Below are 22,503 nucleotides of genomic sequence, written 5' to 3' on the forward strand. Positions count from 1 at the left end.
CCAACATTTGATTCCCTAGAATGTTTGGCTACTTATCTACACTACAGTGCTGTCCTTGGGAATTGAGTTGGTTTCCTCTCTTAAGTGGGTAGTGGCTGAAACAATTGTGGTGGTGGAGGTTGTGTTGCAAACATTGATCCCAGAGACGTTCCTCAAGACATTGGTGTCTGAAGATCTTGAGTTTAGCCTTCAAATAGTGAATTTAACTGGCTTGAGTTTTGAAAGTGCATCACTATTTCTGGCTTGGGCGTTGGTATTACAGAGGGAATAAGAAGTGGGGTGTTAAGCACAAACATGTACAGCGGTGAAACACCCTGTGCTGTATCATACTACTACTAGAGCTCTTACGGCTTCAACCTACAAATGAGCCTGGTTATAGTTACAAGGGTTAGTGTCCCTTGCTGCAATTGTAATACTGTTGTATTGCTGTTGCTAGGGAGGAGAACCTAGAAAGGAAGATGCCTCTTGGTTTATATAAATGCTCTCTCAAGTTGGATAGCATATCCTACTTGGTTTGGTGATGCTCAGCTTTGTCAGATGAGCTGGTAGGAGAAAAAAGCTCTCGCAATCTGGGGACTTGAGGCTTCTTCAGGGTTGAGGCGGAACTGATGTTGGTGCCTAGATAGGCCTACCTGTAGTTAGCTCTGTCCTGTTCTTACACTGTGAGAATTCTCTGCTAGCGTGTGGAAGCCAGTGTCCTTGGAGACCCTCGAAGTGTGTTGTGCCTCCTTCAGTGCGATCCATGTGAGACGAAAGCTGCTCTTGGCTAGTTCATTTGTGGAAATAGTCCTGTATTTCGAGGTAACTCTTTTGCTCGTGTCTGCATCTTCTCTCCCACAGAGCTCCATTCTTACGGCCACAGCAAACCACTGGTTCTTACTGCTTTTGACCAACTTATCGGGCTAATCCTGGGGTCTTCATGGACCCCAGGAGTACTTGATCTGAATCTGCAATTTTATCCTGGGGGGGGAGGGCCTGGCTGGCTGCTGTGACTGACTCTGCTTTCAAAAATGAGGGAAAGGCAATCGACCAAACAGTAATTGGATTCATCTGGCTGCCTTCCTGCTGCCTCGTCCAAGACTTTATAATTGAGCCTTGTGCAGAACTTGGACTTTGGGGAAGGTTTCTCCCAATGCATTATGGTCTGGGTGTGGGAGGCTTCTGTTCCCACTTGATAAGCCAACTTTTCCATTGTATGTGGTTTTGGATGAGGATCTAAATATGGGAGGAAAAAAATTGACCATATTAACTTGGGGAATCTCCTCAGGGCTAGGTGAACAGCATCACCTAGCCCTGGAGTATCCAGTTAGACCTATAATCTGTAAAATGAAGTAACAATTCACATGGACTTGGGTGAGTGACACTGGCTTGTTTTTGGCAGGTGAGAAGAGGTGGTGGCTATTCTGTCCTGCCGTGAAGTGTTGGAATGGGAATGAAACTGCTTCTCCAGATCCTGAATCCATGCTATGGTGTAAGTGTGTTTCTCTTGGTATAACAAGGTGTAAAAGCAGAATGGTTAATGGCGGTTGTGTCATTGGGTTCATAAAAAAAACCTGTGGTGGAGGGGAGCTTGACACAAGTGGAGTAATACCCCAAAGCGCACAAGCGCAGCATAGCTAAACTAAATGATTTACTGTGGTTGAGAAGAATTGATGGCAGTAAAGCACCAAAAGCTATGGTTATGCCCCATCCCCCCAACACAGTCCATCAGTTGGAAGCTCCCTGATGAAGCTAGTAAGTGGTCCTTGTCCTGCCTCGGTTAGTGATTAGAATGACTAGGACTGGGGAGATAAAAAAGCAAAAAACCAATGGTGCAAGTAGGAAAGAATATATTCAGATTTTTCCAAGAAGACTTCTTCAGGAGCATCTACAATGCACGCAACCATGGTGTGCTTCTCTTAACTTCATGTATCCACAGTAACTTCTCTGCCTACTCACTACAACAACTTTTTCAGGGTGGCTTGTAGCTGCTGGCATGGTCATTAAAACCAGAAGGAAGACTTGGGGAGACACCAGCTCAGTTGCCTAAACAGGTTTGTTGCAATACTTATGTGGAAGTAATCGCTGTGTGGTTGGGGTGGCAAGAAGCCCTTCAAGCTGCCTGTTGTGCAGTCAAGGTTTTCTCTACAAAATCAGCAGGTGCTGTGAACTCATACATTGAAATAGCCGTTTTGCTTTCTTTTCAGATCGCTGCCACTTGTTGGTGTAGCTTTGTTCATCGCCAGGACTGATGAAACAACTCAAACAAGAAGTTAACCAATGGCACGGTGCTTATGAGACGGGAGTGTTTGAGAGAGACTGACTGGTCTAAAAATTGACTGAAGTGAAACTGGAAGAAGAGCAGACCTTTTGTTTTGAACTTGGTTATAATTATAGGTGGTTGTTGGGTCATTTTGGTGGTCCCAGAGGGTAGAATTTCCCCAAGTGTTCATTTTATGTATAAGCTGGGCTTGTTTTGTTGGAGACCTGGGTGTAAAACCAGCTGCTCAGGGTGAATACTAGCATATACCATTTTTAACTAACAGTCAAATGAACTGCAAATAGAGTAATGCTGATCTTGTGTCATAGTCTCTCTGGCATTTTGGACTCCGAGTTAAGATTGTAGATGTTAATAAAACTACTGATTTTAGTTCCATGTTCTGTGTTTTTTATTTCTGTAGTGGTAGGCTATCAGCAGGTCATGAGTATAACTGATGTAAGGAATTGCCCAAAGCAGAGAGAGCAAATTACACTATTGTAATGACTGCTTGGAATTTACAAGGTGCTAAGAGGTCATGCTGTTGAACTATAATTTAAAGAGGCTTGTCAAAGGAGAGATTCTTCAGGAAGTTTGCTAAGCCACAAGTGCAAGACTGAATTGCAAGTAGAATAAAGGCTACTTGTATTTCCATTAATTCTTGCTATCTTGAATTCTTAAGGAGCAATATATTTATGCCTAAAATAAAGGTTAACAAACTCATTGAACCTCTTTGGATCATTTTCTATACAGAAGTATCTTGAGTTTTCCCACGTCTGATAGAAAGTGGTCTGAATGCTTGTAACTAAGAAGCTGCTTCCTTTATTTGCCAACACGTAAGATCAAGAGGAATGCACTAAGCAGATCTTTAATATGCTTTGCATATGGAATCTCTCACCAATATGGAAATCTCAAAAATACAAGTTAGTACAAGAAAGGACCTGTCCGATGCAGCAAGCCGTAAGAAATTTTCAAGAGGACCCCTGTGAGAAGCAGCCTTCAGCGGTGCTTGGTTGAAGGCTTGAGGGTGCTGTAAGCCATAATACAGCAAGGGTTCAGATGCAGAAGTGTAGAGAGAGCAGTTTAGGTGTGGGGCAACACCAGTGTGCCTTTTTCTATAGCATGAATGTGTCGGGATCTGGGAAACCCAGGTTCAAACCCTCAATCTGCCATGGAGGCTCATTGGGTGACCTTCATCCCATCACATACTCTTGGCCTAACCTACCACACAGGGTTGCTGAGAGGATAAAATAAATGATGTACGTCACTTTGGGCCTCCATGTGAGAAAAAAAGGGTACAAATCAAGTGTAATTCCAACTGGTTTTCTATTCCACCAAGTTTGGAAAGTTGACCACATCCTTATTTGTCACTAAGCAATCTACCTCCCTAGCGTGGCTTGGTGGCTTCTACCATATACAGCAATCCTATGCATATTTTCTTGCAAGTAAATGTCCATAGGTTTATTTAAAATATTTATATCCTGCCATTCCACAATGCCTACGGTTGCTTAGAAAATAAAACCATTTAACATGCATCAAGTTAAAAGTGCAACGTTGCTACCAGTTTGCCCGAGCTGTTCGTTCTTTCAAGCAAAAGGCCTGTCAAAATGTGTGCTTTTTATAGGAGGGTGTTACGAGCTGTCTGGGGGTGCAGCCACTGAAAATTAAGTATATGGGTTGTAGCTGAATGGACCTGGCCTAGGAAGACATTGTCAGTAGTGAGGCGCCTGATTACGGAATTGGGTCCATGGAATGATCTGGGAAAAGGAGGTCCGTTACATAATCCATTCTCAAGCTGTTTAGGTACATTGTAATCAATATCTGAGCCCCCTGTCTATAACAACCATTTGATCTACTAGAATGGCTGTAATTTCCTTACATGTACTTGCTGCCCGGTTTGGCCCTAGCCATGTTGTGAAATCAGAAACTCTTAAGCTACCATCTGTAAGGAATGAGTCATCCACAAACTCATTCCTGAGAGATGACTTGTCCTCAAAAGGACGTTATTGTTTCTCCCCCCACCCCGAAGAGGCTAGCGCTATGAAGTTCCGTCTTCCTGGTTTCTATTTAGTTTAAATGCAGTCCTGTAGAGGCTCCACTTGCCTCACAATGTAACTGATTGTCTAAAACTTCCAAATCCTTTTTGCCAGCATCATGTTCATCCACCGGTTGAAACGAGGCCTCTTGCCTTTGTCTAGCTGTACCTGCTTGTGGAAGAAGCAGCATCTTGGGAAATGCCTTGAAGGTTATGCGCACTCACAGCTACATTTTTGAATATGATTAGAGCACATTAATACTGACTTCCTTCTGCACACTTCTGACTTGAGTGTGATCCTCAGAAGACTTACTGCAGTCTAAGCCCATTGATTTCAATGGCTTTAGATTGGCAACTCCGAGGATCCCACTGTTAGCCAAGGTGAGCTATCTGTACCCTTCGCACTAAGCAGTCAAAATATCCATCGCAAACTTGCCTCTTGAGTGTCAAATTATGATCAAGAGCGGCCCCCAGATCCTCAGCACAGGATCGTGGTTCATTCAAGGAATTGGTTCCTTTCAAAGGGCCAATTCCCTCTTACGATGTCTATGGCAGCAGCCATGTGCTAGTCAAGCAGGAGCAATCTGCAGTGGAGATCATTGGGCCAGGCGCTTAGACTAAAACCATCTCCTTGGATTGTTTTGAGGATAAAATGGATGGGGAAACCATACGGTTATGGGAGTTAACTGTGTTTGAAAGCCAGCATGGTGCAGAGTGGCAGGCTGGGATCCGGGAAGCCTAGGGCTGAGTCGCCCTTCTTAACATGCCGCTTGGTGGGTGATCGCTGACAGTCGCTTCCTGCCTCTCCAACCTACCTCACATGGTTGCTTAGAGAGTAAAAGGAATAGAGAGAATGTGCCATTCTGAGCTGCTTGTGGGAACATCTGGATGAAAATGTACTGGGCAGATTCTCCGCCTCTTAAGTTGGTCTCAAGGGCCAGGAGCCATTAAAACAAGCACACCCCCTCAACTTTCTTGGCGCACTGTAAACTGCACTCGATTAGTGTCCCCAACTCTGCAGGAACTTATGCTGAAAATTGTGCAGTTGGCTCTTAAAAAGTTGCAGAGGAGTTAGCTGTGTAAGTCTGTAGTAGCAAAAGCAGAAAAGAGTCCAGTAGCACCTTTAAGACTCACCAACTTTATTGTATTGTTCTCGAAAGCTTATGCTACAATAAAGTTGGTGAGTCTTAAAGGTGCTACTGGACTCTCTTAAAAAGTCGCTCCAGTGTGTGTAAGGAGGGGTGGGTGGGAGGGAAAATATCCTGCCTTATCTGAAGAAGTGAGCTGTGTCTCACGAAAGCTCATACCCTACAATAAATCTCCGTCTTATAGGTGCTACTGGTCTCTTGCTCTTTTCTACCGCCCCTAAACGGATTCGAAGAAGGGAGCTTTGACTCCCGAAACCTCACCCCCTAGAAACCAATTCGGTCTCTAAGGCGCTCCTGGACCTCAGCCTCGCTCTTCTACTGCGCATTAACCCGCAATTCTCCTCGCGGAAGTGAACGGCGGTTGTAACAAGACCTGCAGCCCCCCCTTCCAGCACAGCGGGGTGTGGGCGTGGCCTCGAGTGCCGCGCAGCCCCGCCCCCTTCGCCTTTAACCAATCCCGAGCCAAGCTCCGCGAAGCGGGGCGTGGCCCGGGAGGAGCCTCGCTTTCATTCTCCTCGCTCGCCTCTCCCTTCTCTCTCGCCGCCATCGCGATAGCCGCCTGCCACAGCCGCTAACGGTTCTGCGCGCGTCTCTTTGTCAGAGCCCCTTTTTGGTGAGTGCTTTCCCCCCCTTCCGCCTTCTCTTTCTTCGGGGAGTACCTCAGGCCGCTGTAAGGAGGTTAGAGAAGGGGTCCTGAGGGACAAAACAAGCGGCGGGAGAGAAGGGCCCTTTTCTCCGCCGTTGGGGGGGGGAGGGGAGAAGCGAGAAACGCTGCACAAAATGGCGGCGGCAGTTGCCCATAAAGAACGGGCGGGCTCCTGTGCGCACGCGCCGAGGGCGCGAGCCCGCCGAGGCCCTTCGCGAGGCGCAGTGCGCGTGCGCCGAATGTGGGAGCGCAGGCTACGGGCTAGAGAAACTCGGGAGGGGTTTGCGGCGCAGATTTAAGGCTGCGAGGAGTGGGGGAGCGCTCGTGCGGCTGCGCGTGCGCACGGGGCCGTTAGCTGAGCGCGGGAGGACGGCGGGGCTCTTCCGCGCATGCCTGGGGATGGGTTAGGGGGGCTCCCCTCGTCTGAGGAAGGTGGGACCGCGCTGCGCTCGCCTTCCCGCATTCTGTTCAGACCACGTGTTCGCGGCCATTTTACCCGAGGGGGGTGGGGAAGAGGCTTCTCCGCCTTAACGGCGAGCCTCTTTTCTTTTCTTGCCTCGGGTTGCTAACTCCAGGTTGGGAAATTCCTGGAGATTTGAGAATGGAACCCACGAAGGGCAGAGTTTGGGGATGGGAGAGAACTCGAAGTGGGGTAGATGCCAGAGGCCACGCTCCAAAGCAGCCATTTTCTCCAGGGGAGATGTAGTCGAGATCAGTCGTAATTCCAGGGGATTGCCGTATCCCACCAGGAGATTGGCAACCCTACTCTCACCCCATCTTGGGCGGCTGCGAAAGCACCTTTCCCCATCCGTTCCTTGAAGGCAAATGAGCGTAAAGCACAATACAATATTTTTCATGGTGGTGGGTTCTATCTATCTTAACCAAGGGAATCTGGTTCCTGATGGTTAATGTCCTCAGAAGATTGCACCGAAGTTCCCTCCTTTTTTTGTTTGAGAAATTGAGGCCTCTATATTTACGTTACTGAAAGTCTTTTGCTTGCAGAATCCTGCTTGATGGAGAGCAGATGCCTGGATATAGGGAGGAGATTCTGAGGCCTTTCAGGTGGAGTTAATTGGGCAGGTTTTGTGCCTTGGGTGATTAGCCTGCTCAAAGGCACATTTACTGGGAAGGAAGTCCTACAGAGCTTAGTAAGATTTACAAATAAATGTCGGTGCTATGCTGAGCAATTACTCTAGTCTAAGCCCATTAAAACCAATGGTCTTAGACTGGAGTAACTGTTAAGATTGCACTGTGTATGTAGGATTACAGTCTTAATTCCTGTACTTTTGTGGATAATAGTGATATGTCTCTTAGTTGTAGGAGATTACTTAAGATACACAGATACTGTTGCTAGGATCCACAAAGGTAAGATACCCATCTGTGTAAACAGTTGAACAACTGTTGAGGTTTGTGTTACACAAAATGGAATTGTAACAGTCACAGCTAATGTGTTCCTACCAATGTACAAGCCATCTTCCCAGTCCCTTCTGTTTTTGAAAGAGGATGTGCTCCTTTGAACAGCCCCTTTCAAATGGTTGTGGCAGAGTTTGCTCCTGTCTGATCATAACAATGGGTTTTGTCATGAATATAGGTCCCTGTCAAATAAAATAGCTGGAAGGGTAAAGAGGTTTACCAGGTTTGTTGGGGCTGGTGTGATAAATGTCCTGTGAAAGATGAGTGCCTTATAAGCAGACACCACCGGCCTGAGAAGACAGTAGGCCTGGTTGACAAACTCTGCTGAAGATTTCCTGTCTCTGAAAGGCTATCTTTGTATAGCCTTGCACACCCCAAAACAAGTACAAGCCCACAATTTTGCCTATGCATGCCTGGATTAAAAAAATGTAAAAGAAACATTGTAATCTTACAGCCTTAAAAGTGATAGCATAAAAACAGATATATGAAAGGAAAAATGCAAAAGTAGGAATTTTTTTTCTTGAAGCTAACATTGGTAAAGCAATCCTCCTTTCTGAAAAAAAGGTTCATTGTAGCACGATTATACACGGATTCCCTCATTAGTAACTCTCCTTGAGAGAGTATCAGATTATGGCAGGGGATATTGGTTCAGATTGCCATCTTGCCATGAAACAATATTTGGAACCTTGAGCACATACTAGTTGTAAAGATAGACTGTGTGTGTGCGTAGGTACAAATGTAGTTAGAATGCAGACATAATAACATTTTCCTTGTTCACTGCTAGAAAAGTATGGCCAGGGCTACGTTCTAGCTGTAAGGTTCTGTGCACCTTCAACTGTCTCTGCCTTGGAACATGGTAGAAAATGCAAACAGCAGAAATCTGAAATGCTAAATAGTGTTGTTTGGAAAAGAAGGGAGGGTTCAAACATGAAAGTAAAACTACAGACTTATTCATTATGCCTGTATGTGTATAAGCATGTACAGTGAATTATTTTCTTCGTAAAGGGGTAGATGCCTGCTGAAGTTGAGCTGCAGTGGGGGAGTTTGCCCTGGTCCTTTGTTGTGGGGGAGGTCAGCAGTAACCAGACAGTTAACGATAATAAGTTTTTGACTCTGCACCAAATTAAACATTTAATATATCAGCGTACAATAAAAGACACTTGATCTCCAAAACATCTTCAGATGTTCGCATGCCTTTCTGGGAAACGAAAAAAGTGTGTCGGGACGTTGTTTAGGATACCCACATTTAAATGAGCAATGTTTTGTCTGCAGATTACTCTAAAATGGCATCGGATGAAGGAAAGCTCTTCATTGGAGGGCTCAGTTTTGACACCAATGAGCAGAATCTGGAGCAGTTGTTCTCCCCCTATGGAGACATTGCAGAAGGTGAGAGAAGGTGCCAGTCTTGCCTGTATTCTGAGGTACCATGGTGGCCCTGTTTGCTAACTGGCACTAAGTGGCTGTTAGAAGTTTGTGATTGCCCATGTCACACAATTAAAGTACTGCACACTTGCAGGCGTATTACTTTCAGAAATATAAAAGCTTGTCAATCATAGATCAGAGTACTAGAATGAATACTAGAGTCCTGTGTTCTATTATTACGCAGTGGTGTGCAGGCACTAGGGATGTGCACCCCAAAAATGCTATTTTTCAGAATAGGGTATTGGGAGGGCCATAAATAGCAGGGGTCCTCCTGTGCCAGTTTTGTATTTGGATCCATGTTTGGGAGAGGATTTCAGAATTAATCTGGTCCATTATTCCCTGTGGGGGAATTTTTCCAGGGTAGCTGGAGAGGTCGTTTTCATGCAAATCACACCAAAATTGCAGTGGAGCAAGGGCCACCTTTCCTCTGAAGAGCCTGCTAATGTCTGGTAGATGTCTGGTCAGTGGATCTAGTTCTACAGCCCCAGCCACTCTCCATTATTTCCTATGTTGGAACAAAAATCCAATGCTTTCTGCAGGGTAGAGAAGCCTTAGCCAAATGCACAACAGCAGCGAACACTGATCCAAAGCCTCCCAGTGTACCCCCCCTCCCAAACGGAACCAGTGTCAAACCAGAGAACCCTGGCAAAACGAACCTGGCAGAACAGAAGTAAGGCACAGGCAGAGCAGCCCAAAGCACACAGTCATAAACACCTTTAAGTTGCAGCCAGGAGTCCAGCCTGTGGGCTATGAGAGAATCGCTGTGATTGGACAAACAGACAAGCTTCTTCTAAAATGCAATGCCATTCACTTGTGAGAGCCTGCCCCCATTTTGCCCAGGAAACCTGCAAAAGGAGAAGAACAAGCTGCTGCACCCTTTAAAATGGTGACCCTGGTTATTCCCCAATATTTCCAGTATTAATCAGGATAAAAATATCAGTGTATTCAAGATTTCTCTGTATCATTGAGATTCCTGAATATACCTGAATAATACTGGTATTTTTCAGGTGTGTTTTTGGACTGGATATACTGAATCACAGACCTTGTGTAGGCACTGTTGATAACTGAACATTCGTTAATGTGGTATGGCTGCTGTATGTGATTGGCCAACTTAATGTATCGTTTGGGAGACTACCACTTTTTTAAAAAAATCCCTGTACATAAAAAACAAGAGTATAAAGTTCAAATTCAGTCTTGTTCTTGACCATACTTCCCAGAGTTGTATTACTAGTTAACAGCTAAATAGCCACCATTTGCTAGTTATGGTTTTGGATTAATCCAAATATGCAGATTAATTTTTCAGTTGCAGTCCACAAGCTGCTAAATCCCACAGCTCACTTAAAGTGGTGCCCCTTCTACCGAACGCGCCAGTCCTTTGAACTCATTGCTCTTTAACAGCCATATAAATAATCTCTGTTAGAGAGTTACTTGCTTGTTCTCTGCTGACTTTCACTTCCTCCTATTTTTGCTAACTTGCTTTCACTTTTAACACTAATGTGCGTTCTCGCTGTATGAAGGAGTCTCGGTCAGTTGCAATGGCAGTATCTTCTGTTAAATGTGGTTATTTAAAGCCTTTCTACGCTGCCTCATCATGCTGATCTTGAACTGACTCCCAGTAAAATAAAACCAAGATTGACAGCCCAACTCAGACAAAAATGGCAACTAAAATCGCTGTTGCAGAACAGCAAATACCAAGATGAGCAAAGAGTGAGTGGAGGAGAAATCACCAAAAAGAATAGTTATGGGAAGGGTGTCCTTTGTTGGGAGCAAAGCTAACTGGGCATCTATGTGTTTGCCTAAGGAGCTGTTGCTAGTCACCACAAGTAAATGCAAATTGTATAGCAACTCTGGGACATGTTCTAGAAAGTCCAACCTAGATTTTTTTTTAAATCCTTGCTGCTGTCTGTATGAGCCTTGTGTAAGTATTGTGCTGATTGTCTTGCCTGCAGCAACTCTTGGCACCTACCTTACTGCTTGTTCGAGCCTGTTCAAGTTCCCACCTTGAAGACTTAATATTATTATTCAATTTTACCTCACCTTTCTCCCCAGTGGGGGCATTGTTCTCCTGTCCACCATTTTATCCTCACAACAACCCTGTGAGGTAGGTCATGCTGAGTGTGTGACCTGCCTAAAGTCACCCAGCAAGAGTTCATGGCAGAGTGGGGATTCAACCCTGGGTCTTCCAGATCCTAATCTGACACACTAATGAGTATACCACACTGGCTGTCCGCAGTGTGATCTAACAGCACTGGCTTGCAATAATTCTGGGCCTTCAGTAGTTGTGAATAAACATTTGAATATTAGCTCATGCCAGATTGTGGAAGCTGAAGCTGTGACCATCAAACCATGTTTTACAGCTACTTGTGTCTTTCCGCCTTGCCCCCTGCTTGGCATCCCCATCTCTTGATGTCCAGAACCAAAACCATCTGTTGATGCATGCAGCGTGTGAAACCGTAGCACATTTATGATTCCAGTTTGTTAGCTGATTGCAAACTGGCTCGTTTGTTCAGACATCTTGTCTAACAATAGCTTCCTTTAAACATGTTAATGGAGCTTTGAGACATCAAAGAGTAAGTTCTGAAGAAGTCATGATCGTTTACAGGAGCAAGACGACTGTCTTCCTCACCGGACTGCTTTGCCTTCATTTTCAAAGTGATTATTGTATATTGGAATCTGCAAAAAGCAGACATGACTGCAGCCATTCACCACACTGAGAGACTGCTTCTAGTGTGTGAGCCGGTGCTTCCGGGAAGCGGCTCTGTGCTGAATAAGTGGTTGGGTTCATAAACCAGCTTCCTGTGTGCGTAAGTAGAGATGCCCAGTCTTGCTAACGTAAACAGGAGGCTTCTCTTCTGAAGTATTAAACAATTGATTTCTGAGTCTTGTTTTTTGGAAGAGTGCAGAGGCCCTTCATAAACTTTTAAATGGTACTAATTCAGACCCCTGTGCGTGTCTAATGGGGGCCTCAAGATGTTCCTGCGGTCTTGATTAGTTAAAACGTCTGGTTGATACCTTGTTTCCTTTCCCCTCACAGTGGTCGTCGTGAAAGACAGGGAAACCCAGAGGTCCAGGGGCTTTGGCTTCATAACCTATTGCCGTCCTGAGGATGCCAAGGATGCCATGAGGGCCATGAATGGAGAGGTGAGTGGAAGCCCTTGTGTGAGGATGCACGCTTACCTCATGGATGGTTTGTGTTCTGCTCTGTATTTCCCTCCTTCACAATTGTACCATTACTTAAACAGACTTGCTCATGTTTCCCCTCCGAAATAAGCTCCCACGTTGCACTTGCCCCTGCACTCTCTGTGAGTGGTATCACTTCACTTCACTTACAGTTCCTGAGCGTTTCCTTGCAGCTTAGTTCTCTTGAGTTTGCTGAAGAGTGATCTTCTATGCAAGAACTTACCTGTACTTTTCTGAATCTGGGGAGGCAAGCAACGCATGGCTGCTCTGGCACTGCCTCTGATGTAAGTCCTAAGGCCCAACTAAATGGGAGTCCTCTGTGGGGATGCCTCTGCCATTTTAAAGGTGAAATTCCCTCTGTTTACAAAAGCTGCAGGTGCCTACCTCTGCTTGGGACCATGTTGGGGGGCTCCTGTTGTCCCCCACTCATACTGTTTTCAAGAATCGAGTCCCCTAGTGTTTGGGCTCCTGAAAGTGGTACAGGGGGCAGGAAACGCTTTTCTTCCATGCCCCACTCACCGTGGTCACAGTTAGGACCAGGCCCTCAAAGCCTTCATAAACGGAAGAAATTTCATTCCTAAAATAGCGGAGGCATCCCCGTGGTGGAGTTGAGAATGCTGTCACATCTAGTTTTACAGAAGCATATTTATTTAGGCTAACTGGCCTGCACGTGAAAAAAGCACATAAAACATTCTAAAGTTCAGGTCTGCTAATGAAGTGAAATCTAAAGAGGGGTTACCTATATGGTAATGCGCATCAGCTTACCTCCCTTCTCCCCCCCCCCCCCGGGTGGGACAGTTGCCCCCTGTTGATTCTTGTTGCACACTCGGGACTATAAATATATTGGGGGAGGGCCAGCCTGTTTACCTCATTGACTACAGTTGAAGCTTCTTTGCAATGTAGTCTTGGCTTGGTAAGGGAACCTTTGGCCTGGGGAGAAGCTACAGGGCCATACAGAAAAGTCAGCTGAAGAATTATTTCCCAAGTGTGTTTATTTACTAAAGCATTTAAACACTATGGCTCAGGGCAGTTGATAATATGTAATTAAAAGCCAAAGTAAAATAAAACCCCAGTTCACCTTTGCTTTAATAAAATGCCTGCAATGTACATTTCATTACAACTTCTGATGATTAAAATATCCTTACAACACCTTCTGGCATCTTCTAAGGGCAGAGCCCAACTACTCACCTTGCAAAGCCTGGGCAATTGCAGATAAAGATGGGCCCTTGTCAGTGCCATGCAGGACACATTAGTGAGGGAACAGGGAACAGTTCCCAGAGGGTGGCATACCGAAGACCATATTCTTTGTTGGGAAGCATTCAACAGAGGTGGAATTGTCCTTCTCACGAATACTAGAAGGAGCAGTTTAAAAGCATCATTAAGTGTTATGATAAAATAGGGAAATGAGTTTCTTCACCATGAGCTTTTATTTTGGTAATATACGAAGGGGTGTGATCATCATCATCATGGCAGGAATCACTAGGTTTGACTTCTTTTTTTCTGTCCAAGTCTGTGGATGGCCGTCAGATCAGGGTTGACCAGGCTGGAAAATCCTCCCGTGGCTCTTCTGGAGGTAGAGGCCGTGGACGTGGATTCTCTAGAGGTGAGTTTGCCTTTGGCACGTGGCCTTCACTTAGTTGCTCAGCTGCAGTAGGGTTTTAATAAATCCTTGTATCTTTGTTCCAGGAGGTGGAGGATATGGAGGTGGCCGTTATGACAACAGGAGCGGTGGCTATGGTGGATCAAGAGACTACTACGGCAGCAGGTAAGCCCACCCTGTGGAATACGCACCCTCTTAGTTTGGGTAACTGCTAGAAAATTGAACTGTGGTTTCAGGTACTAGATACTACACCATAGCACAAATATGAGGCTTGGGGGGGGGGCGGCGCTTCATCCAGTAATCTGTAGTATCTGAGCCATTTCACTGCCGTCTGTGGATTTTTAAAATCCTGTTTGGCCATTAATTCTTGCGCTTTCTGTTCAACGTTTTCTCCATTGCCTTGGAAGTGTCTCTGTTGAATCTCAGCCTTACCTAAAGGGTATCGAGGGGGGAGCGATATTTCAACTAAGCATGTTTGAGGCATGCTCAGCCATCTGCTGCTCCGCTTGTCCTCCTCGCACCCCTTAGAATGGATCCCAGCAATGGTTTCCACTAACTGCTATGGGGCAAGTGATTTGTCTTCTGCTGCAGCAGACCTCCAGTTATTCCCTCATTTACTCTCAGTGGTTCCATTAATGAAAGACACGTCCATTAGAAGAAATTATTATTATTCTTTGTGTTAGAAGTGTGCTGGATTTTTAATATGGGGGGCTCTTTTTAGGGTTCTAATTCTAGCTTAGTGTTAGATGACACTTGCTGTAGATCCTGTATTCTTTGTCTACTGCAGTGACTTAGCTACCAGGGCTTGTTGGCAAGCAGTGCTTGCATTTGTTTCTCTCTGACCTTGAAGTAAGTGTGAACTTCGTGGGCACTAGGTAGGAAGATAATGTGATGTTGTTATTCTGCATCAGTAAAGCGTGATATTCCTTCCACAGGCTCCTACAGTGGGGCCATGCAGGTATTTCTGAACTTGTCCCTCTCTGGTGGGAGATACACCCTATCTCATGTTCTGTTCCTGCCTTATGCCGGAGAAATACAGTGTGCAGAAGCTGCGCATAGCTTCTGTGCATGTGGTGGCTTTCAGCTTACAGCTGGCAATTCAAAAATTTTCTCTTCAGGAAGCTTAGTTTCTTTTCTTATCTACATGCAGCTGCAACATGTAGCCTGTAATACAGGAAACTGATATCTTGTAGTAAGTTTGCATCAGAAACTAGTTATTGCTGGTCTTTACATTGGAGCCTGGAAAGCCAAGGGTAAACTGATGGGATCTGTGTAGCTCACGCAGCATTTGTGAGCATAATTGCTGCTCTCTCAGCTTAGAATGGTTAATACAGTTAAATAATATTTCCCCCAAAGCTAACATAGCTAGGAACAGATCCTAGTTTTTTCATGTTTAACTTTTCTCTTACTGATTATATCAGACACTGGAGATGAAACTCCTGTAAAAAGAGGAGATGAAACTCCTGTAAAAAAGAGAATAACCAGAAATTATGTTCTGTGTACTGAGATTCTGTGTCCAGCCTTTTGCATATGCTGAGGAAGCTGAGTGGACCCAGCAACAGCCTAAATTAGTCTTCTGTTCTTTTTGCTGTAGGAATCAGGGAGGCTACGGAGACCGTTACTCTGGGGGCTCCTACAGAGACAACTACGATAACTAGGTATGTGTGTGCCTTCAGTAGGCTCAGTGGGTTTAATCGGCGTCGGTTCCTGGTCTCTGGCAGCTAATGAAGCATAGTGCTTAGAGCCTCTCACCACCTAGTCTTAACTTTGCCAAAAGGATATCTGTCCTCATCAGCAGTCTAATATAATTGCATGTGGCGAGTTAGCCACCTGCCTGAATAAAAAGCTGAGACAGTTCAACCCATCCACAAACCTTTTTTTTAAGGGACACTGTTGGGCCAGCCTATAAAATTCATGACTACGGCTTTTACGCACGGGGAACTTCCTCCAAACCGTAAGTTTGTGGGAACGAAACCACTGGCGTTCCTAATAGGGTCTTGCTAAAAAAAAAAAAAAATGTGTGCGCAACTGCTCACGGTGATAGACAGTGCCCTAAAAGAAGAATGACAGCCAGCAAGTGAAATCTTGGTTTTTTGGATTCCTGTTTTTTCCTTCCTCTAAGATTAGTTGGCAGCTTCATTGCTAATGCTGAAAACAGTTTGCCCTGGGTAGGGAGGAGGGAAACATGAGTTGAATGCTATCCGTGTTCTTCAGCATGCTTTACGATTTGTACCTGCTTCTTGTCCTCAGCTTGCACCGAGCATAAATCCTTCCTGAATCAAGATCGTCCTTCCAATGGCCGTATTTATAAAGATTTTTGGAGCTTCGCTGAATCTTGTTTAGTTCTCTACCTGTATTTCCCCTCCTCCCCCTTTTGTAGTCTATCACATGCAGCCCAACAGCTTCTACTACAAGATGGCCTGTTAGAGCTTTCTGGAGGAAAAACATTTTAATTTGCCTTTTTTTTCTACAGGTGTGTTTAAGCATTTTTTTAATACATAACTTTTATTATTTTTTCCCCCTCCACTTCCCCAGATGTCTTTTAACAAGCCAAGATTGGGGCTCCAACCTACGTTTTGCCTATAATTCCCCAGAGTCTGAGCAAGGTGTAAAAGATCCTCCTTGTTTTTATAAATGCATTAAAACCTTGTAGTTTTGTAAAAGTCCTATGGTGTAGCGAGGAAGGGGTATGGTGGAAGGCAAACCCCCTTGATTGTAAAGGGAGACTCGTGTGTTTGATCTTCAGAAATCAGAATTTATACTGTATGATGTACCTAGAACTGAAGCTTGCAGAACTTGCAAGTCGTTCTTGAAAAAAACCGTTTGTTTATATTTTTTTTTAACTGGAAGACACACATGTAACTCAATATTGTACTAAAAGTGGTTAAGGAATTCCTGTATTCAGTTCTTTGGCTTCACGAAGCCTATTAAATACCCTTCTGAAAATGAATTCTGTTCTTGACGTTTTAACACTTCGACATCTTGGTTTCATGGTACAACATAAGGCTACAAAATGTCTGATAAATGATTAACGTGAATCTCTTTGATAGTAGGCACTTCAGGAGTTCTAGTGCCATGGTTTAGTTTACTTCAATCCCTTGTAATTTGAGGGAATCGTTTCCACACAGACTTGTTCACTGTATGCATTGCAGAAGATCTGGAGCATGCATAGTCTAAGGTGCGCAGTGTTCACACAGGACACAAACTGGGCCTGTTTGTCATCCTTGGGAAATGAATACATCTTGGGATATCATTCGTCTCCCAAGCTTATGCTTTGCAAAAAAAAGTGTTATTAAGAGTGAGCAAGCTCTTGTACTGGGATGCTTGTCCATAATTTGTTTGCCTTAAGGAAAGAGTAAAACGTGTAAAGTCATGCTTGAAAGTGTACATGTGCTGTACTGAGTGAAAAGACAAATCGGAAGAGGTGGCTGATGCAGCACAAGGTGGACTGTGTTTCCCTCTTGCTGTCTGTGGGGAGAGGATGTAAATCCTTTTCTTCCCATACAATTTTTCAAGCCCAGATGCCCTTGCTCTACTTGCAGTTAGTTCCAGAGCAAAGGGGGGCAAAAGTACATCCTTGGATAACTTGTGCAGGTTGTTTTTTTTTTACTGCAGGATTAATAGCGACACGAGAGGGTGGGGGTGAATTAGATCCAAAAATGGGGCGGGAGGAGCTCCTCGGTGCTCCTGTTCCCTTTGGTGAGCCCCCGCGGGTGTTTTACAATGGGGGGCCGAAGGCTTTTGGAGATCTAATGGCCAGTTTTCCACCATTTGGGGGCAGGATCTCGGAAGCAGGCAGAGGTCCTTGCCCGCCACAATAACTCGAACCCGGATTAAATTATGCAGAGCAGGAGGCACAGAGCAACAAACCATACAGCACCCAAATCTAGGCAGTTCTAACCATTTTACTGGTTGCTGAGTTCAGCTTTTCTTGGCACTGGGTTCTTTTTTTTTTTAGGGGAGTGAGTACACAGCCCCGTGGTGTGGCTCTTGCAGTTATAGCCAACCTGCTCCTGCCTCATGTACAGTAAGGCTTATTTTGTGTCAAAAGGGAACTCTTGTGTGAACGGGGACAAAACTGTGGGTGTAGAAAGGATTCCTGCGGTTGGCTCCTGGCATCCTGTTCTTGCCTGCTGGAAAGACCTTTCTGAAGAGGGCCGAGTTGGCTGGCCTTGGCGCTGCCTCAGGTAACTTTCTCTGTGTCTGTTCTTTATGGCCGCTTCAGTTTTTTCCTGTGGCTGGCAAAAATCTGACTGGTGTGGCTTCTTTTCAAGGGTTGCTTTAACAAGTGAGGACACCCCCCCCCCCCCAATCCTAGCCTGATGTTTCCAATGTAACGGACTTTCTGGCTTCCTGAAGCAAGCTTTTCCTTAACACAGTTGAATGGAAATTTTAAAGAAGGAAGGACTTCTGTGCTGTGTATTGTTAACAATGGTTTGCATCCTGCCAGAAGCTTCCACTCAAAAGAGGCTTTCCATCGGTACAGCATGACTTCCCTGCTTTTCCACCTCCCATTGCAGACCTGAATGCCCCCCTAGCCTTCTGAGGGCTTCCCCCGACAGCAGCATAGGGAGCTGGAGGTCTGTGGCTGGAAGGGGCAACAGGCAGGAACAGCTTCCTTTTCCACCAGTGGAATTGCTGTGTGGGCTCCAACTCGGTACTTCGTAAGTCATCTGATGAAACTCAAACCCGTTTCCAAGCCAGCCTTAAAGAGTGAACTAGAGCTCAGGTGTAGGATTCTTGGGGGTCAACGAAGCAGGAAACTACATGATATTTACCAGTTCAGCCAATATGAGGGCAGTAACCCAGGAGTCAACAATCTTATAGTTAAGGAGCCAGATCATATCAGAATTCAGAGAGGGGGGATCTGGTGCCAGTAAAAGAGAACTGTTCGGAGAGAACATGGGTGACCATCCCTATTTGCATAGCCCAAAGTAATGGTGAAATCCTTCATTAAGAAGCAGTGCACATGAGGTCTCACCATAAGTAACAAATATCCTCAGGAACATGCTGTGCAGTTCCTTTAGTACACTGGCATAGTTTGAGCGCATTTCATTTCTGTAGAGCATCTTCAAGAAGCCCTTCAGATCCATAAAGTTTGCCTGCCATTTTCTTCCCACGCTGGCAGCTTCAGCACTTCAAATAGCCTTCCAATATACCTTAATGTAGAGAGTTTTTTGGTAAAAGCCCTGTCTGGTGGTGTGCTGAGCCCAAAAGTGTGGATACGTGCAGTATCCCCTAGTATAGGAGTCCTCGGGGTGAGTGTTGACGCAGAGGGGTCTGTTGTATTCAGGCTTTCTGCGCCTGCTGTTTTGGGCAAGGGAACAAACTTGCCAGGTCCAACCAAAATAATGAGCACAAGCTTCTGAATTCTTCTGAACTCTTAATTGTGCTTGATGTTAAATATGTAAGAAGTTGGGGCGGGAGAACACAATCGAGTCCAGGAGATGTTGCAGACTTAATTAGGTAGTACGTTGCTGTGGGCTTCTGAGCTCAGGAAGCAAAAGTGGATTTCCTCTTGGAAATACAAAGAGATAATAGTGGGTCAGTTATTCGGTCCTGCACACCTGAGTGTAGAAGAAAATACTCATAAAAATTGCTGTGATGTTGTGCACTTCCCCCTGTAATTGTGGTTTGACCTTTCCTTACCCAGTTTGGTGTAGAACAAGTTTGGTGTAGTGGTTAAGAGCAGCAGGACTGTAATCTGGAGAGCCGGGTTTGATTCCCCACTCCTCCGCTTGAAGCCAGCTGGGTGACCTTGGGTCAGTCACAGCTTCTAGGAGCTCTCTCAGCCCCACCCACCTCACAGGGTGATTGTTCTTGTGGGGATAATGACATACTTTGTAAACAGCTCTGAGTGGGCGTTAATTTGTCCTGAAGGGCGGTATATAAATCGAATATTATTACTACCCCATTTGAATCCAGCTGTCCACCGTTTTCCTATAATAAGACGTTTTTATAAACGCACGTTTTGGCTTTGTTTAGTATGGTATATTTCTCTTAGTATCTTTCCTGCGGTCTAAACTGCATGGATGCTACACAGTTGCTACAAGATGCTATCCAGTGTTTCTACCCAGTTTCTATTTTATTGGTCTTTTTCTGCGCTGGAAGGACACATGAGCACATCAGTCTACGTGTTCACAGGAGGATCCTAGCAAGAGTTACCAGGGTGCTTTCCAAAGAAACCTTGGTTTAAGGGAGTTGGCCTGCAAGGGAAACCCTTTTGCATCCTTGACGGTTGGTGCACTAGATACCGAGTCTACAGACTCACAGGCCATGATACCTAGTTGAGTGAGTGAGATGACTTCTATAAGCAGAGGCCCAGGAGGGAATCCTCCAGATGTACAATCCCTTGTGCGAAGAACTATGGTATTCCCTAAACAGGGCTAAATAGAAGTTTGAATCATCAGTCATGGGGTTCGAGGGCTAAAATATCTTGCTCCGGAAAAGAACCTGGCTCAAAACAGTAGCTCCTAAGATATGCGAACTTCTATCCACCCAGTCTCCAGTGTCCAGACATTTTGATCGTACCAGGAGCGCTGAGCTAGATTTGTAACATGACTTTATTTGACAGGTGGAAGAAGAGCTTCGGATCCTGGAAGTGAATTTACCGCAAGGCTGGAGCTGAGAATGGACTTTGCCTTCAGATACCTCCCTGGAGCTTCTGGCTTGTGCGTATATTTGGTCATTCTCAAACTGGCGTTTCTGGGCAAGCAGTCCAGTTTAATTCAAGCGAGGATCAACGGGGACTTGGGAAAGTGCTCGTTTAGTAGCACTAGCGTGCCCAAGCAACAGCAAAAAACTAATCCTGTCTAGGTAAGATTACCATGGGCCTGGTCTCCAGTATATGCAGGTAACTCTTAAAATTACACCATGAAGCTATACTGAAAGCGTCTGCCCCGGCATGCTAAACTTGCCTCTGGATTACCCGGTTCACTGATGGCAAACGTCTATGGGTGGTGGAGCCACCTCCTGGCAGGCGATATTATTTCCCCTTATCCAATCCATCCTCAGCTGTGCTCTGAACTCTAAAAAGAACACCTTTACATGACGCTGGAGATGTAAAGAACAAACGCTCGGCTAGTGTGGTGTGATGGATAGAGTGTTGAGCTAGGATCTTGGAGAGCAGGGTTCAAATCCCCACCTTGCTTGGGCCAGTCACACACTTTGAGCCTCACCCACCTCACAGGGATGTTGTGAAGATAAAATGGAGGAGACCAGAACAATGTAAGCTGCTTTGGGTCTTCATTGGGGAGAAAGATGGGATATAAATACAGTAAGTATAACTAAAGCCAGGGCAAGAAAGATGAGGGAGGGGTGGAGTTCACTGCGTTGCAACCGCTGAAAAAAGCCCCATCTGACTGCCACCTTTGGAAGACAGGAAGAGGATCTTTTTCGTTCCGCTGGCCTAAAGTAAGTAAAAGGTTGCAGCAAAGATCTGAGAACATTTCTCAAACCTGTGGGGAAGGATTAAGCAGCAAGCCTTCCTGCTCGTACGCGAGGGGCTAGGGGGCGCAGCCGCTAAAGCACTTCATTCAGCTCCCCACCACCAGCTTTTTTATTCTTTCTGGAGCTCAAAGGGCTCCAGAACCCTTTATATATTTGTGTTTTACGTAGGGAATCTCCAGTGTCAAGTAGGGCTGGTATTTCAGTAAACACCTAGCAAAAGTCTCAGTACAGCTAGAAACGGAGCAAAACAAGTCTCTCGTTCATAAAACGCTTCCCAGGCAAGAAGCTGATGGCACAAACAGGCAGAAAAGATCAACCCCTCAAAAGCCTGGGTGAAAGACGCTTTAGTCTGGAGCCAAAAATGTAGTAGGGGTGATCCTCAAGGGGAAGGACATTCTGCGGGTGAAAACCCCCACCTCTGGTTGCCACCTGCCTCACCTGGTGAGCAAAAGCAGAAGCCGTTTTTCTGGCTAGCTTGAAATACAAAGCCGCTTTTGCCCGGCCTTGAGTGTAACTGCGCAGAGAAATGCTTGGTGACCAGAAGCAATAAACAGCCACCAGCTGAAGCCAGCTAGATAACATGGGAAAGTTTCACTTAGAGCGAAGAAAAGAGGTCTCTCTTGGTCTCAGCAAGAAGGTGGGCTTTGTCTCAGAACAGAACAAGGGGTGTAAAGAGACCCCACCATTTTAGGGTGGGCTCAGAGTGTTTTTACTGGCTTGAAACTTTGTACCCCTTTATTCCTGGAATAAAACCTTTTCAAAAGTTCTCCCAAGTCTTGGTGAAGTCCTTGGGCAAAGCACCAGGTCATGAACTCTGCTATTTTTGCAACAACCTCACCAAGTGTAGGTTTAGGGGGCAGGGGAAACAGAGCAGGTCTTGAGAATCGTACGGTGGGCAGGATAGAATGGGAAGAGATGGCCCTTCAGATACTTAACGGCCAAGCTATTTAGGGCCTGAAAATTAGAACCAGATGAAAACCCCAGTGCATGTGTGTCTGCAAGGGTGATGCAATCTCAGTTTCCTCCCAGCAATAGCGTGGCTGCTGCATTTTGAGCCTGCTGAAGGTTCGAGACAGTTTTCAAGGGCCGCCCATGTAGCGCGCCTTACAATAATCAAACCTGGGTATGATCAAAGCATGGACTGCCACAGTCAGCTCCTGTGTTACGAGGAACAGCCATAGTTGGCATATCGGAAAGGCTTACTTCTCAGTCCTTGAGCAGCTTTGCCATTGACCGGCAGCTTGTCTGGATTTAGCTTCAGTTTATTGGCCCTCATCCATCCCATTATCTTGTCCAGCTGTTAAGAAGTAGAGCTGGGTGTGTTCCTCATTGGTGGCACCTCCCTCCAGATCCTCTGGGCAGCGGCAGTCCCCT

General features: G+C 45.5%; 1 protein-coding gene across 1 annotated transcript; it reads left to right on the plus strand.

The window, feature by feature from the left end:
* The first annotated feature begins 5,931 nt into the window (after positions 1-5,931).
* LOC129346039 (cold-inducible RNA-binding protein-like) lies at positions 5,932-21,895 on the plus strand. Its single transcript, XM_055003288.1, has 8 exons — positions 5,932-6,032; positions 8,751-8,864; positions 11,935-12,041; positions 13,590-13,683; positions 13,767-13,845; positions 15,275-15,338; positions 15,931-17,867; positions 20,255-21,895. The coding sequence occupies exons 2-6, from the start codon at positions 8,762-8,764 to the stop codon at positions 15,336-15,338; spliced, it is 447 nt and encodes a 148-aa protein (XP_054859263.1). The 5' UTR covers positions 5,932-6,032; positions 8,751-8,761; the 3' UTR covers positions 15,931-17,867; positions 20,255-21,895.
* Positions 21,896-22,503: the final 608 nt, after the last annotated feature.

Source organism: Eublepharis macularius, chromosome 19 (assembly GCF_028583425.1).
Source record: "Eublepharis macularius isolate TG4126 chromosome 19, MPM_Emac_v1.0, whole genome shotgun sequence".
NCBI classification, from domain to species: domain Eukaryota; kingdom Metazoa; phylum Chordata; class Lepidosauria; order Squamata; family Eublepharidae; genus Eublepharis; species Eublepharis macularius.